The following is a 13,728-nucleotide window of genomic DNA, read 5'->3' on the forward strand; positions in this document are numbered from 1 at the left end:
GCGATCGCGGCTGCTGTCTCGCGGGAGGCGGAGATTAAAATCTGCACACTCCACACACGTTTAGACAGACAACTGGCATGCAAATCATCTGTCATTTACAGTGTACTCGGGTTGTGCAATGCAGAGAGAAATAGGAGAACAGAGAGCGGTAAGACCATCACGTGTGCCTGTGTGCACAGAGGGAAGGATTCTTGCACTGTGATCTGAGCAGAGGGACGGGCCCTCTGTCCCCCACCCCCAGCCTCGCCCATCAGCTGTCCCCATGACTACTGCTTTGCCACCTCTTTGAAGTGAAGAGTGTTCACTCAGAGGCGACGCAGCAGTAATGGATGACTCGGGTCTACAACGATCAAGGACTTTGAGGCGTGGAGGCTTGGGTGATATCCTGTCATATACTTAAAGAAGATGCTGTGACAGGCTGCAAGGGTGACCAGGAGGCCACTGGTGATGCAAAGGCCCCCTCTGGAAGGCCCCTCGTGGACGGAGAACGGTTCCGCATCCTCACCAGCATTGGCTGTTGGCGGTATTTTTAGACCCCAGTCATTCCGATACCCGTCTCATCGTGGTATCTCATTGTGGCACTAACGTGCATTTCCCTGATCACACACCACGGGTGGTACCTTTCAATAGGCTTCTGTGCCATCTGTTATGTCTTCTTTGGTGAGCTGTTGGTTCAGATCTTTTGCCCATTTTTCAGATGGGGCTGTTTGTTCTCTTATGGTTGAGTTTTAACAGTTCTTTGTACATTGCAGATATACATATTTTAGATGTGTGTCTGGCAGATATCTTCTCTCCATCTATGGCTTGTATTCATGTGCTCTGGACACTGTCTTTTCCAGAGCAGAAGTTTTTAATTTTGATGAAATCTGGCTTATCCATTATATTTTTTTTCATGCATCGTGCCTTTGGCGTGCTGTCTAAAAAGTTATCACCATGCCCAAGATTATCTAGATTTTGTTCTGTGTTAGTCTGGAGAAGTTTTATACTTTTGCATTTTTACACTTGGGTCTGTGACCCATTTTGAGCTCATTTTTTGTGAAGGACGTAAGGTTTCTGTCTAGATTCTTGGTTTTCTGGGGGCGACTTTTTTGGTTTTGGGGTTTTGGTGTTTGTGGATGTCCAGTTAGTTGCTGCATCAGTACGTTGAAGAAGCTATCTTTGCTCCAGTATATTAACCTTGCTTTTTTGTCAAAGATCAGTTGACTATATTTATGGGGCTGTTTCTGGGCTCTCATTCCTTTTCATCAGTCTATTTGTCCATTGTTCTGCCAATACCACACTATCTTCATTGCTGTAGCTTTATAGTAAGTCACAAAGTCGAATAGTGTTAGTTAGTCCCCCAACTTTGTTCTTCTCCTTCAGTATTGCGTTGGTTATTCTAAGTCTTTTGCCTCTCCAGATAAACTCTAGGATCAATTTGTCGATATCCACATCTCATAAGGAGGTGTTGGGATTGGAGGTATCTCTCCTCTATCCCACACAGGCCATGACAGGTTCAGGCGAGGGCTTACAACCTCAGCTGGGGGAACAGTCAAGCTCACATGGGTGAGTGAGCTCAGGGATCTCTCGGGTACCATTAGTTTCTGATCTTATGTTGTGTTTTCTTAGATCCGATCATTCATACATTCACTCGGCAGACACTAGGCCTGGGTTAAGAGCAGGCATGATGACATGATTGCCATGACAATTACAAGACAGCTTGGGCAACAGCCTGAGGATGACAACTGGAGACCAAAAAACTGTGGAAGCACTCAGAAAAGAGGGAGGAGAATGTTTTATAGTTACAGAATGGAAAAGCTATAAGACATAATACAGAAGACATCATGGGAAAGATCTTGTGACATAAGGATATAAAATGTTAATGCAACATGAAACACCACCAACAAAATTAAAAGATGGGTGGGTGCATGAATGTATGACTAGGTGAACGGATCGATAGATAGATGATAGGTAGATAATAGATCGATACATATGGATGGACAGATGGATGGACGGACGCATGGATGGATGGATGGATGGAGAGAGGAAGGGAGACAGGCATGGCCAGATGGATAGACAGAGAGATGGCTCTGGGGTGGGACGCCCTCTGCACTGTAAGATGTTGAGCAGCATTCCTGGTCTCCATACACCAGACAGCAGTATATCACCCCTAGCCCCACCCAGTATATCACCCCTAGCCCCACCCAGTAGTGACAACCAAAACTGTCTCCAGACGTTGCCAAGCGTCCCCTGGCGGGTCTAGCAAAGTATCCCAGGTGAGAACGCTTATCCCCGAGCTATAGGTATTGTCACCCCTCCAGTACCTTTTACCCATCCAAGAGATCTGTCCTTTTTCTGAATCAATAATCAAAATGTTTCTGTACTCTTCCATGCAGTTCCTGAGCCTGTGGGTGGGCTCCTCACCTCTCTCTGTTACCTTGCATTCCTACTCTTTTCATGCCTTATCTTTTCTTGAAGGCTCTTCCCTTTCTTTAAGTAGGATGATCATGGTTCCTATCATTTCTTTAGCTTGATGGAGTGTGTCAATGAAACCCCTTCCCTCTTGTGTGTGTGTGTGTGTGTGTGTGTGTGTGCATTAGTTTCCTGGAAATTTGCTGTATCAAATTACCCCAAACTGGGAGGTGAAACAGCACAAATGTATTCTCTCTTATTTCTGGGGACCAGAGTCTGAGACCAAGGTGTCCAACGGGACTGGTTCTTTCTGGAGCGTCTCGGGGAGAGTCTGTTTCATTCCTGTTCTGTCTTCTGGTGGTTGCTGGCAATCCTGGGTGTTCCTTGACTGGTAGGAGCATCACCCCTCTCTCTGTCTCCATCTCCACGTGGCCTCCTCCCCACGTGCCTGTCTGTGTCCAAATTTCCCCTTTTTGTAAGGACGCCAGGCATTCTGGAGTCAGGTCCCCTCCTGCTCCAGTATGACTTCCTCTTAACTTAACAACTTGCAAAGTCTCTATTTCTAAGTAAGGTCACATTCTGAGGTATGGAGAATTAGGATTTCAGCATACAAGTTTGGGGGAGGCATATTTCAGCTCATGACAACCACAGACTTTCTTGTGTCTTTGGTGAGTTGCCCACAGTTGACCAGAAAACCCAATGCATCTTCCTCTCCTAGGTCACATAACAAACATTGGCCACGTCCTGGGGCTGTGGTCAAGAGGGCGGTCTCCCAGACGAGGCTGGTGATGGGGGTGCACAGCTTCCTGGAGCCCAATGTGAATGGCCAGAACCTCTGGGTTTCAAAGTCAGATTCTAAACCACAGTCTTGCTGCCTCCACCTCTGCTGGCTGGGCATCCTGGGGAGTCTTCTCTCCAAGAACATCCCTCGGCACTGGTGGGGACATCACTGTTGCTGGGAGCATCACCCTGGAATGCACTGAGGGTCAGCTGCAGCTGGCTGGAGGGAGGGTCTCAGGGGGGTGGCTCTCATTCTGATGACACCCCAGGAGAAGTCAGTCCTGATGGACGCTTATTGGCTCTGTCTGTTTATTGAAGGCAGGGGAACCAGAAAACACTACAAAGAGCTCTTAGGAATATTCTCCTCATTGACACGTCCTGCAGTGGGCTGAATGGGGGGTCCCCAAAACACATGGCCCCCAGAACCTAGGAATGTGATTTGTTGGGAAATAGGGTCTTTGCAGATATGATTAATGAAGGATCTGAGATGAGATCACCCTGGATCGGGGTGGCCCTACATCCAGTGGCAGGTGTCCTTGTAAGGGATAGAAAAAGAGACACAGACACAGAGGAGAAGCCACGTAAGGACGGAGGCAGAGATGGGAGGGACGTGGCCATGAGCCCAGCGACACCTGGAGCCCCAGAAGCTGGAAGAGGCAGGAAGGACCCTCCCCTGGAGCCTCTGGAGGGAGCTTGGCCCTGCCCCGCCTGGATCTCAGCAGCCCTGCCCCACCTGGATCTCAGCAGCCCTGCCCCACCTGGATCTCAGGCTTCCGGTCTCCAGAGCTGGGAGGAGGATGAATTCCCATGTTTGGAGCCCCCAAGTTGCGGTCACTTGTTAGAACTGCTCCAGGACATTCGTACAGTTGCTGATCTAGCTAAAAACATTTACACGGCACAGCGCAGTTTACAAAGTGTTTCCCCTTCACTGGGTCACCCCATATCACAGCAACGCTCTGAGGATCACAGTCGAAGAGGAGACTGATGGCCCAAGTGGGGACACCACACTGGGCACTCTCAGTGCTGCCAGGCATCCGTGCTTCCCACGTCTGGAGGCCGGTGAACCAAGCTCAGCTCGGCCCAGCGTCTGAGTCTGGTGAGCAACACCTCAAGAGAAGTAGAGTCTTGCCCGTGCCGTGCTCATGTGGGCACGGCTGCTGGGAGCTCAGCCCATGCGTGCCCCATGACTGAACATTCTCCGACATGACTAAAGACACGTCCCATTTGCATTCTCCAACGGCACCACGTCTCCAACACTGTGGCATTGGGTGGGGGCCGTTGGAGTCTCCCAGGGCCGCCATAACAAAGCACCACAAAAACCCAAGACACCCAGAAGGGAGACCAGCCCACAGTGCAGGGGGCTGGCTCATGGTTTCCTGTCCCCATGGTGAGCTCAGCACCTGGGACAGCCCCCAGCACGCAGGAAACACAAAGCCTGACCGTGAGAGAAGACGCCGGGGACCCAGAAGGAGCACTCATGAGCCTGAGTCTCCGCTGCTCTTCGCCGGCTGCTTTCTGACCTCTGAGGAAGCCCCACCTCAACTGAGTCCAAAGGACCCCCATGCTCAGCACCGGGAGCCTCCAAGTACAGGGTCTGGCGCCGGGTGCAAGATCAACAGCATTGTTCACAATCGCCAAAAAGCAGAAACAACTCTAGTGTCCACGCACAGAGGGATGGATAAACCAAATGCGGCCCTTCCTCACGGGGGAATAGGAGTCAGCCATAAAAAGGACCAAAGGTCTAACGCCTGCAGCCCAGGGGACGGACCTTGAAGGCACGAGGCTCTAGCAGACGCCCAGGGCCACAGCGTGTGTGATCCCGTGTCCCTGAAATGTTCATAACAGGCTCGTCCACAGAGACAGGAAATCGATGCATGGCCACCTGGGGTCAGGGGTCGGGGGGGAATGGGGCTGGGGCCTAGGCGGGGAATGGGGGTGCTGGCGCTCCGGTGTGCAGGATTTCCTTTAGGACAGCTCACAACGTTCTGGGACGGCATTATGCCGATGTCTGCGCATCTGCGAACATATTCAAAACCGCAGAATTGTCCACTTTAAACGGCTGAACTTGACAATATGTAAATGAGGTCTCGATAAAGGTGTGAAGAACCAAAAAAACGAGGGGCATCAGCGGTCCCAGACAGGAGGGCATTCGCCCGCCGCCGCCGTGCGCTCAAACCCGCATGCATTTCCTGCGAGGCAGGGGGTGAGAGGCGGTCCCAGCCGCGTCCCTCTGCAAGAGCCCCCTCCGCTCGCCGCTCGCGCATTCATACACTTTCCCACCGCACCACCCGCCGCCGCCGTGCGCTCAGACCAGCGTGCCAGAGCTGATTTCTTTATTAATCACCCGTGCCGCTCAGCGGGCGGCCACACCGCGTGGGGGCCCAAGCGCTCCAGTCGCAGCTGGGGCTGGCCTAGCGCAGAGGGGGCTGAGTGCTCTCCAGAGGTGAGTCATGGGGACGCGGGGGGCCCGCGGGCAGGGGGGCTGCTTCACGGACCTCTGTTCCTCCCACCAGCCACCACGCACGTCGGCTTTCAACAGGGCCGCACAGCATGCAAATATGTGGGGCTAACAAGCAGCCACCTGCGGGGGGGAAGGGGGCACGTTAGATCCCCACGTCCCTCGCTCCTCTGTGAGCAGAAAGGGAAACTGTTTCCCCCCCAGGGCCGCTCTGTGCTGGGAACAGCAGGGCAGCGTCCCGCACAGGTCGGTGGCTTTCCTGCCGACCATTGTGGGCTCCAGGACATCTGCTCAGTCCCCTGCAGCGGACACGTCCTCAGAGCACACAGCAACGTCCCTGCTCACCCTCTCTGCACCCTGCACGGTCTTGGCATCTGGCCCCCACCTGTGTCCCTCCGTGGCACCCCTGGGGACCCCAAGGAGCATGTATCCCTCTCTCTGGCTCCTGACGCCCCAGCGTGGACTGAGGCCACCCCGGGGTAACTGTAGGATGCACACCTGAGCGTGCTTTAGTGGAGCAGAAAGCATCCCACTCAAACTGAAACTCGGGGCCATTTTTAAACCGGTTTGAGGAACCTCTCCGATGCTGGCGGACGGTGGCAGGTCTTGAGGCAGGAAGAAAGGCCCGCTCAGGGCGGCGGGTGGAAATCTGCAAGGGTTTTGAAGGCGGTGTGCGGCCTCTCCGGCATGCGGACCCTGCACGTCGTGCTGGTGGACACCCCCTGGGACGGTGTCCCCTAGGATGAAACGGCCAACGCCCAGGCTAGCTGGCGTCACGGTGAGACAGGTCGCCGTGGGGCCTGCCCAGGGAGCCGAGGGTGTCTTTGGGGCTCCCGTCTGCATGAGGGAGGCCTGATCTACCAAGAGGCCACCCTGAGCCCCACGCCCTGCTCTCAGGAGCCCCCACATCTTGCAAGTGGGGAGCCCACAGACTCAGCCCCCTGCAGAACAGCAAGCAGGAATCCACGTCTGGATCTCAAGCCAGCAAAGCTCAGGAGAACGGTCCTCGGCACCTGCCGCCCAAGCCCCAGGCCCTCCTCCCAAGGAACGTTTTCTGCCCTCCACCCCCCAGGAAAAGACCAGCTGCAGGTGCAGACAGCCGGAAGCAATGAGGCTTGCCCAAACAGGACAGAACCGGTCAAAACCAGAACAGCTTGCTCAGCGTCCCGGCCTGAGGCCATCAGTATAACGGTGGTGAGGCTCATGGTCCACAAGAACACCAAGGCTTGAGGACACGCTGCGCGCTCTGGGCCCGTCCCAGCCCCAGCTCTATGCTTGCCCCTCTTGCAACCTCTGAGCCCCATCTGTAAAATGTGACCCTGACGCCCGCCTCACCACCTCCGGGCATGGCGGCAGGGACCAGGGAATGGGCGAGTGGCCCTGTGCCGTGCGGTGCCGGCCATACAGAGAAGTTACCGTGACCTGAGCGATCACAGGAGCTCCTGTGCAATCACAGTGTGAGCGGGGCCAGGGGCGGCGGGCTGAGGCCGTCAGCATAATGGTGGCGGGCCAGGGGCGGCGGGCTGAGGCTGTGAGCACATCCATCTCTATGTGTATAAATATGTAGTAGGTTGTGTGTATATCCACATGCATATATATGAGAGAGAATAAATGTGCAATAGGATGTGCATATATACACATACATATACAATACGATGCATGTATTTGCAATGACTGCATACGCAATAGGACATGTGTGTATATACATACATTTGTATAAATATACGCAAGAGAACATACGTGTGTATGTATGTATATAAACACACGCATATACAGAAACATACAAAAAAACATACATCAAGGAATTGGACTCACGCGATTGTGGAGCTGGTGAGCCTGAAACCTACAGGGCAGGTGGGCAGGCTGCAGACTCAGGAGAGAGCGGGCCCTGCAGCCTGGGGGCAGGACACCTTCCTGGCTTCCCTTTCAGGCCTTCCCCTGATTACACAAGGCCCACCACAGGATAGAGCATCATGTCTTTACTTCAAGGCAGTTGCTTGTGCTCTAGAGCTGCACCTACGAAACCCCTTCACAGACACCCTCGCAGGTACACCCAACTGGAGAGGTGGGGGCTGTAGCCAAGCCACGTGGACACATCGGCCAGCCCTCCAGGTGGACTTGACCTCGCCTCAGGACACACTCTTCCTTCCCCGGCACAGGCACACTCTCTCTCCTGCACCCCTGGGCTCCACCAGCATGCACAAGACTGCTTTGCGGCTCTACCCAGAGCACACGCCACCTCCGCCTCCGGCAGGCAGACCTCCACTGGGGTCAGCCCTGCCTGGTCGGCCCCGGCTCACAGACACGGCACAGGTGGGGCCTGACCGGGGTGCCCTGGCCCAGGACCAAAATAAATAAACCAAATCACTGTTTCCCGAAAACTTGGATAACCAAAATTCCCAGAGTTTGCCGTGTACTCCACTCTTGGTATATATTCAGATGATTTCATAACCCCACCCCAAAGAGCCCCTAGTCCGTTTGGGGAAAGCCATGGGACCTAAGGCAAGAAATCAAGAGTACGAAACAGAGATAAGATGCAGATGGCAATGTGGAGACCGGTCAGGTACTCCGTCTGCCCCAGCCAGAGAGGGCTGCCTACCTGGGCGTCTGGGTTCCTGTACCTGGGAGGCTGGGAGGGCTATATGGGGTTTTGAAACCACACTGGAGACGTGTGTGTGTGTGTGTGTGTGTGTGTGTGTGGTTTTGGGACAGGTGCACGGTTTTGTACCTTGAAGCAGGTGCATGGGTGTTGTTACCTTGAAACAGAGACGTGAAACAACCGTGTGACAAGTGGGTGCACTCTTCCCTGCACCTGTGGCCATGCACTTAAATGCATGGGTAGAGGGGGCTGTGGGGCCATTAGCGACGGAGCAGGGGACTTCCTGTGTGGTCTGCGTGGGGCCCTCCCAGAACCCCCATCGGGGCCTCCAAAGTCCCCCCGGCGCTAAAGGGTGGCCCCCCAGTGGGCACCCCAAGATTGGGGCCTTAGCGGCAGGTGGGCGGGGCTGCGGTGTCCAAGCACGAGGCAGAAGAAAGCAGGAGGGCCAGGCGCAGGGTGACAGGGACGGACCTACTGGGACTTCAGTGCTGGCGGCACAGCGCCCCCGTGTGGCCAGGTACAGTAGCCAGCCATAGTCAGGACAGGGGGCGGGGAGGGAGGGGGACCCGAGGCGACCCCCTCCACCTTCCAGGGGTCCCAGAGGAACTTCTGCAGCTGGAAACCGGGTTAGCGCCTTGGCAACTCTGTAACCTCGCAACTGTGTGGCACGTCTCCCCCGGCGTCCTCCTGGCCCCAACGATGAAGCCGCTGCACCCTAGCTCGCAGCCCGCTCCCTGCGCTTCCAAGGAGCAGGAAGGGCGCGACTGCCCAAGCAAGCGCCCGGTGTCCCGGCGCACGGGAGGCGTCTGGGTGCGACGCAGCTTCCCGGGATTTAGCGCGCCTCCGCTCCGCCCCGTGCCACAGGGGGAACCACACCAGCTGCGCACGAGCGTGCGGGACAGCGGGGGAGGTGAGCGAGGGAGGCCGGCCGGGAGCCCCGTTGTGCTGTCCTCCTCACCCGGGTGCCCCTTGCCTTCCAGACGCGCGCGCGCAGCAGGTGCAGGAGCAGGATGGATATGAACATGACGCGTCCGGACAACGCCACCATCCTGATGCTGCGGGACCCGACCATCGCCGTGGTCCTGCCCGTCGTGTACTCGCTGGTGGCACTGGTCAGCATCCCCGGCAACCTGTTCTCGCTGTGGGTGCTGTGCTGTCACATCGGGCCCAAGTCCCCGTCGGTGATCTTCATGATCAACCTGAGCGTCACGGACCTCATGCTGGCGAGCGTGCTCCCGTTCCAGATCTACTACCACTGCAACGGGAACCACTGGGTGTTCGGGGAGGTGCTCTGCAACGTGGTCACCGTGGCCTTCTACGCCAACATGTACTCGTCCATCCTCACCATGACCTGCATCAGCGTGGAGCGCTTCCTGGGCGTGGTGTACCCGTTGGCTTCCGCGCGCTGGCGCCGGCGACGTTACGCGGTGGCCGCGTGCGCCTGCGTCTGGCTGGTATTACTGGGCGCGCTGTCCCCGCTGGCGCGCACCGACCTCACCTACACCGTGGAGGCGCTGGGCATCGTCACCTGCTTCGACGTGCTCAAGTCCACCATGCTGCCCAGCGTGGCCATGTGGGCCATCTTCCTCTTCACCCTGTTCATCGTGCTGTTCTTCATCCCGTTCGTGGTCACCGTGGCGTGCTACACGGCCACCATCCTGACCCTGCTGCGCTCGTCCGACGTGCACGGCCGCGGCCAGCGACGCCGCGCCGTCAGCCTGGCCGCCGTGGTTCTGCTGGCCTTCGTCACCTGCTTCGCGCCCAACAACTTCGTGCTGCTGGTGCACATGGTCAGCCGCCTGTTCCTGGGCGGCTCCTACTACCACGTGTACAAGCTCACGCTGTGTCTCAGCTGCCTCAACAACTGCTTGGACCCCTTCGTGTACTACTTCGCGTCCCGCGAGTTCCAGGAGCGGCTGCGCAGGTACTTGGGCTACGGGCGGCTGCCGACCGGGGGCCGGGACGCGCGCCGGGACACCCTGTTCTCCGCTCGGACGCTGTCGGCGCGCTCCATGTCAAGCGGCCCCGGCGACGGGCTCGACGCGCCCAGCCGGCCCTCCCTCAAAAGGCAGGAGAGCGTGTTCTGAGCCGCGCCCCCCCCGCAGTGCGCGCAGTAGAGAGGTGCGGGACGAAGGGGCGGTGCTCTTCCCCGCCCGCCTGCCCCCTGCAGCCGCTGCTACTGCGTCCGTGCGCATGGACAGGGTCCCCGGGGGGGGGGGTGCTCGAGTCGGGTGCCCCAACACAGCCGCAGGGTGCAGGGACGCAGCGTGCCAGGCGCACTGGCCCTGCTCCCTGAGGGTGACCACCCAACCCGACCTGGCCGAGCGCCCAGCCAGCCCAGCTGAGTCCCCATCGACCCGCAACATCCGCCTGCCTGGTTCTCTGTGCCTCTCGCTCGGGGACGCCAGTGACACCTGATGCTCCCCAGCCTGGCACAGCTTGGACTTGGTGCTCACACCGCCCTCGGTCACTGTGCGCGCTGGGATTCACCCCAGCGAGGCTGCCCCCGGCTGGGTCTTGCATCCTGCTCCCAGTGGAGAACCCCGAGTCACAGGCAAGGCCTCCCACGTGTGAAGTTGGCCTCGTGTACCTGGCCTGACCCAGGCACCCAGCAAGACGGCGGACTGCACAAGCCTGTGGGAAGACCAGAGCCCAAGGCTCCTTTGTGCCTACTGGCCGCCTGAGCACACGGGCAGGGGCTTCCTTATCTCCTCCTGAGCCCAGGACACAGCTGTGCCAGCCCCAAGATGCACGGTGCTTCGGGAAGACAAGGAACCGCATCCCCACGGGGTCCGGGATGCCAAAACAGTGCGTTTCCAGAGCCTGAGATTTGCCTGAAACAGCAAAGTTTCTGATACTCTCTTCATCACAAGGCGATGCAGGGTTTCGGGCTCAGGGGCCTTCCTGGGGCAACGGCTGCGGGGCAGGCAGCCTCCCCACAGGAGGTCCGAGATACAGGTGGAGATTGATAGCTGCCGTCCAGGGGCCCCTGGGGGCACCTGCTCCTGCCATCACTGCTTTGGAAGGAAAACAGACACACCTGTCCTAGAGCGAATAGTGACCCCAAACCCGTGTGCACCCAGGACCTCGGGGTGTGATCTCCTGGATCGGGGTGGCCCTAAATCCAATGACAGGTGCGCTTATTAACAAAAGAGGAGACAGAGATACAGAGGAGAAGCCGCGTGAAGAGATGGGGTAGGGGTGGAACGTGGCCACCAGCCCAGAGACGCCTGGAGCCCCAGAAGCTGGGAGGCAGGAAGGACCCTCCCCTGGAGCCTCTGGAGGGAGCTTGGCCCTGCCCCGCCTGGATCTCAGCAGCCCTGCCCCGCCTGGATCTCAGCGGTCCTGCCCCGCCTGGATCTCAGCAGCCCCTCCGACTCTGGGATGAATCCCCTGTGGATTTAAGTCTCCAGCTTGCACAGAGAAGGCCGGAGTCCCAGCTGGAACTCTCACCCACGGGCTCCTCAGTCCTCAAGACCACGTGGCCGAGAGGTGACCTCTCCCCTTGTCGATGCACACAGTGACGTGCACGCATGGAATCCGAAAATGATGCAGGTGGCCGCCCTTCACGGAGGCACCCGCTGCACGCAGTAACTGGAGAGGCACGCACGGTTCCGGCTTCTGGTTATGTGCTGTGGATCTCAGAGGTCAGTGTATAAACTGTGGACCCCGATACCAGCCTGGGGGGCTCCAGGCCCCCTTCCCTGTGCGTGGTCCTAGAATCAAACCCAGGTTCCTAGCTTTGCCCGGTGCCCATGCATGTCTGGTGGGGGCAGAGGCACGTGCAGGTGGAAAGCAGGTGAGTGCATGCTATGCTCGCCCTCAGGAACTGAGAGTCAGCCTTGGGGGTCCCCCTCAACACCCCCCACGCCACGCCGGGGTCGCGTATCATCCTTGCCCACTGCCTTGCAGCTAGAACGTCCCCACAGGGGACAGTGTCCGAGCAAATTGGTCCCGAATGCCCAGCTGTGTGCACCGAGTTCAGAGCCACCGTAGGGACCCTTCAGAGAGACCCCTTGAGACTTACCTGGTGAAGGATTTACCTGGGGGAGGCACAGGTGACTCCAAGAAGGCCGGCATCAGGAACCCGAATTCTGCAGGGAAGGAGCCACATCCCCCATCTCTTCCAGACTCTCCCAAACCCAAACCCTAGAAAGCAATGTCGAGGCAGTAGGATCCAGACTCGGAAATCCTGAGCCAGCAAGACGCCCCCACCCACACTCTGGGCGTGGGCCTCGGGGCGTCTGATGCACAAAAGCTGTGAAAACCTCAAACCAGCCGCACAGAACACCTTGGCGGCCCACGAGAAGCTGCACACCTTGATTCTGGAGGAAGCCTGTGTACATAATATCCTCCTCCACAGGATGTCAGGGCCTGGAGCCCTCGGGTGACAGAGGGGACTGTCTCCGGTGTCACTGTCCAGTAAACGGGCAGCACGTCAGCATGGGGCGTTAGCGGGGGGAAGGAGGCAGCCCCATGGGGTCTTTCCCATTGCTGGGAATCCTAGTGCACAGGTCCCAGCTTCATGCCATGGTGTCTGTCCTATGGCCTGAAATGCCAGGGCTGCTCTTGCTTCTGGTTCAACATGCGAATAGTGTAGTGTGCCGTGCGGGTCTCTGTGTGTGTGTTCCCCAGAAACTCAACCTGTTCACCTGCTAAGTAGCAAATAAAAGTATACACGTGTGTGGGTACGTACGGATGTGAGCTTTTTCAAAAGATGTGATACCGGGATTCAGCTCCTGGCTGCACGTGGAGAGGCAGAGGCACCCCGAGACTTATGATCCTTGATGCCAACCCTGATTTTTCCCCGTGCAGAAGGTGAACGCATTGCTCATTCTGACCTCTGAGACCCCCGCTTTCTAAAGACATGTCCCATCTTGCTTTGAACCGCACATTCCCTCCAGCCAGCTCCCGGGATCTTCAATGCGAAGACTCTCCATGGAGGGTGGAATCAGGTTACTTGGAAGCACACGGCATGAATCGGGGCAGCACAACATGGATGGGGCGTGGGGTGTAATCAAGGATTTGTTGCCCCGATGTCAGGGCTTTAAAAAGACATCCTTTTTTGTAAGAGATACATGTGTAAATATTCATGTGTCTAATGATATGATGATTGATGCTAGGCTTAAAATACTAGAGCAAACACATGCATACTCACACATACATGCATGAACGCACACACACATACCCATATTCACGCAGGTATGCGGGCATCCCTCAGGCACAAATGCACACAACATACCCATGTGCATGCATGCCAGCATCCATCCATGCATGCACATACATGCATACACACACACATGCACACCATGTACCCATATGCACACATGCAGGCATCCATTCATGCACGCACACATGCACACACATATGTGTACACAATGTATCCATATGCACGCGTGCCCACATGTGGGCATCCATCCATGCATGCAGACACATGCATATACACACATATGCACACAATGCATCCATATGCACGCATGCACACATGTGGGCATCCATG

The 13,728-nt window shown here is 56.9% G+C and overlaps 1 protein-coding gene across 3 annotated transcripts in view; it reads left to right on the forward strand.

The window, feature by feature from the left end:
• P2RY8 (P2Y receptor family member 8) overlaps positions 1-13,074 on the forward strand; it is a 42,078-nt gene extending 29,004 nt beyond the window's left edge. For all 3 annotated transcript variants that reach the window (XM_027607312.2, XM_027607311.2, XM_027607313.2), the window contains one exon: positions 9,209-13,074. In XM_027607312.2, coding sequence (XP_027463113.1) covers positions 9,239-10,315 — 1,077 coding nt within the window. In that variant the 5' untranslated portion in view covers positions 9,209-9,238 and the 3' untranslated portion in view covers positions 10,316-13,074. The remainder of the gene's footprint in view (positions 1-9,208) is intronic.
• The last annotated feature ends 654 nt before the right edge of the window (positions 13,075-13,728 follow it).

The sequence above is a fragment of the Zalophus californianus genome, chromosome X, assembly GCF_009762305.2.
Source record: "Zalophus californianus isolate mZalCal1 chromosome X, mZalCal1.pri.v2, whole genome shotgun sequence".
NCBI lineage: Eukaryota > Metazoa > Chordata > Mammalia > Carnivora > Otariidae > Zalophus > Zalophus californianus.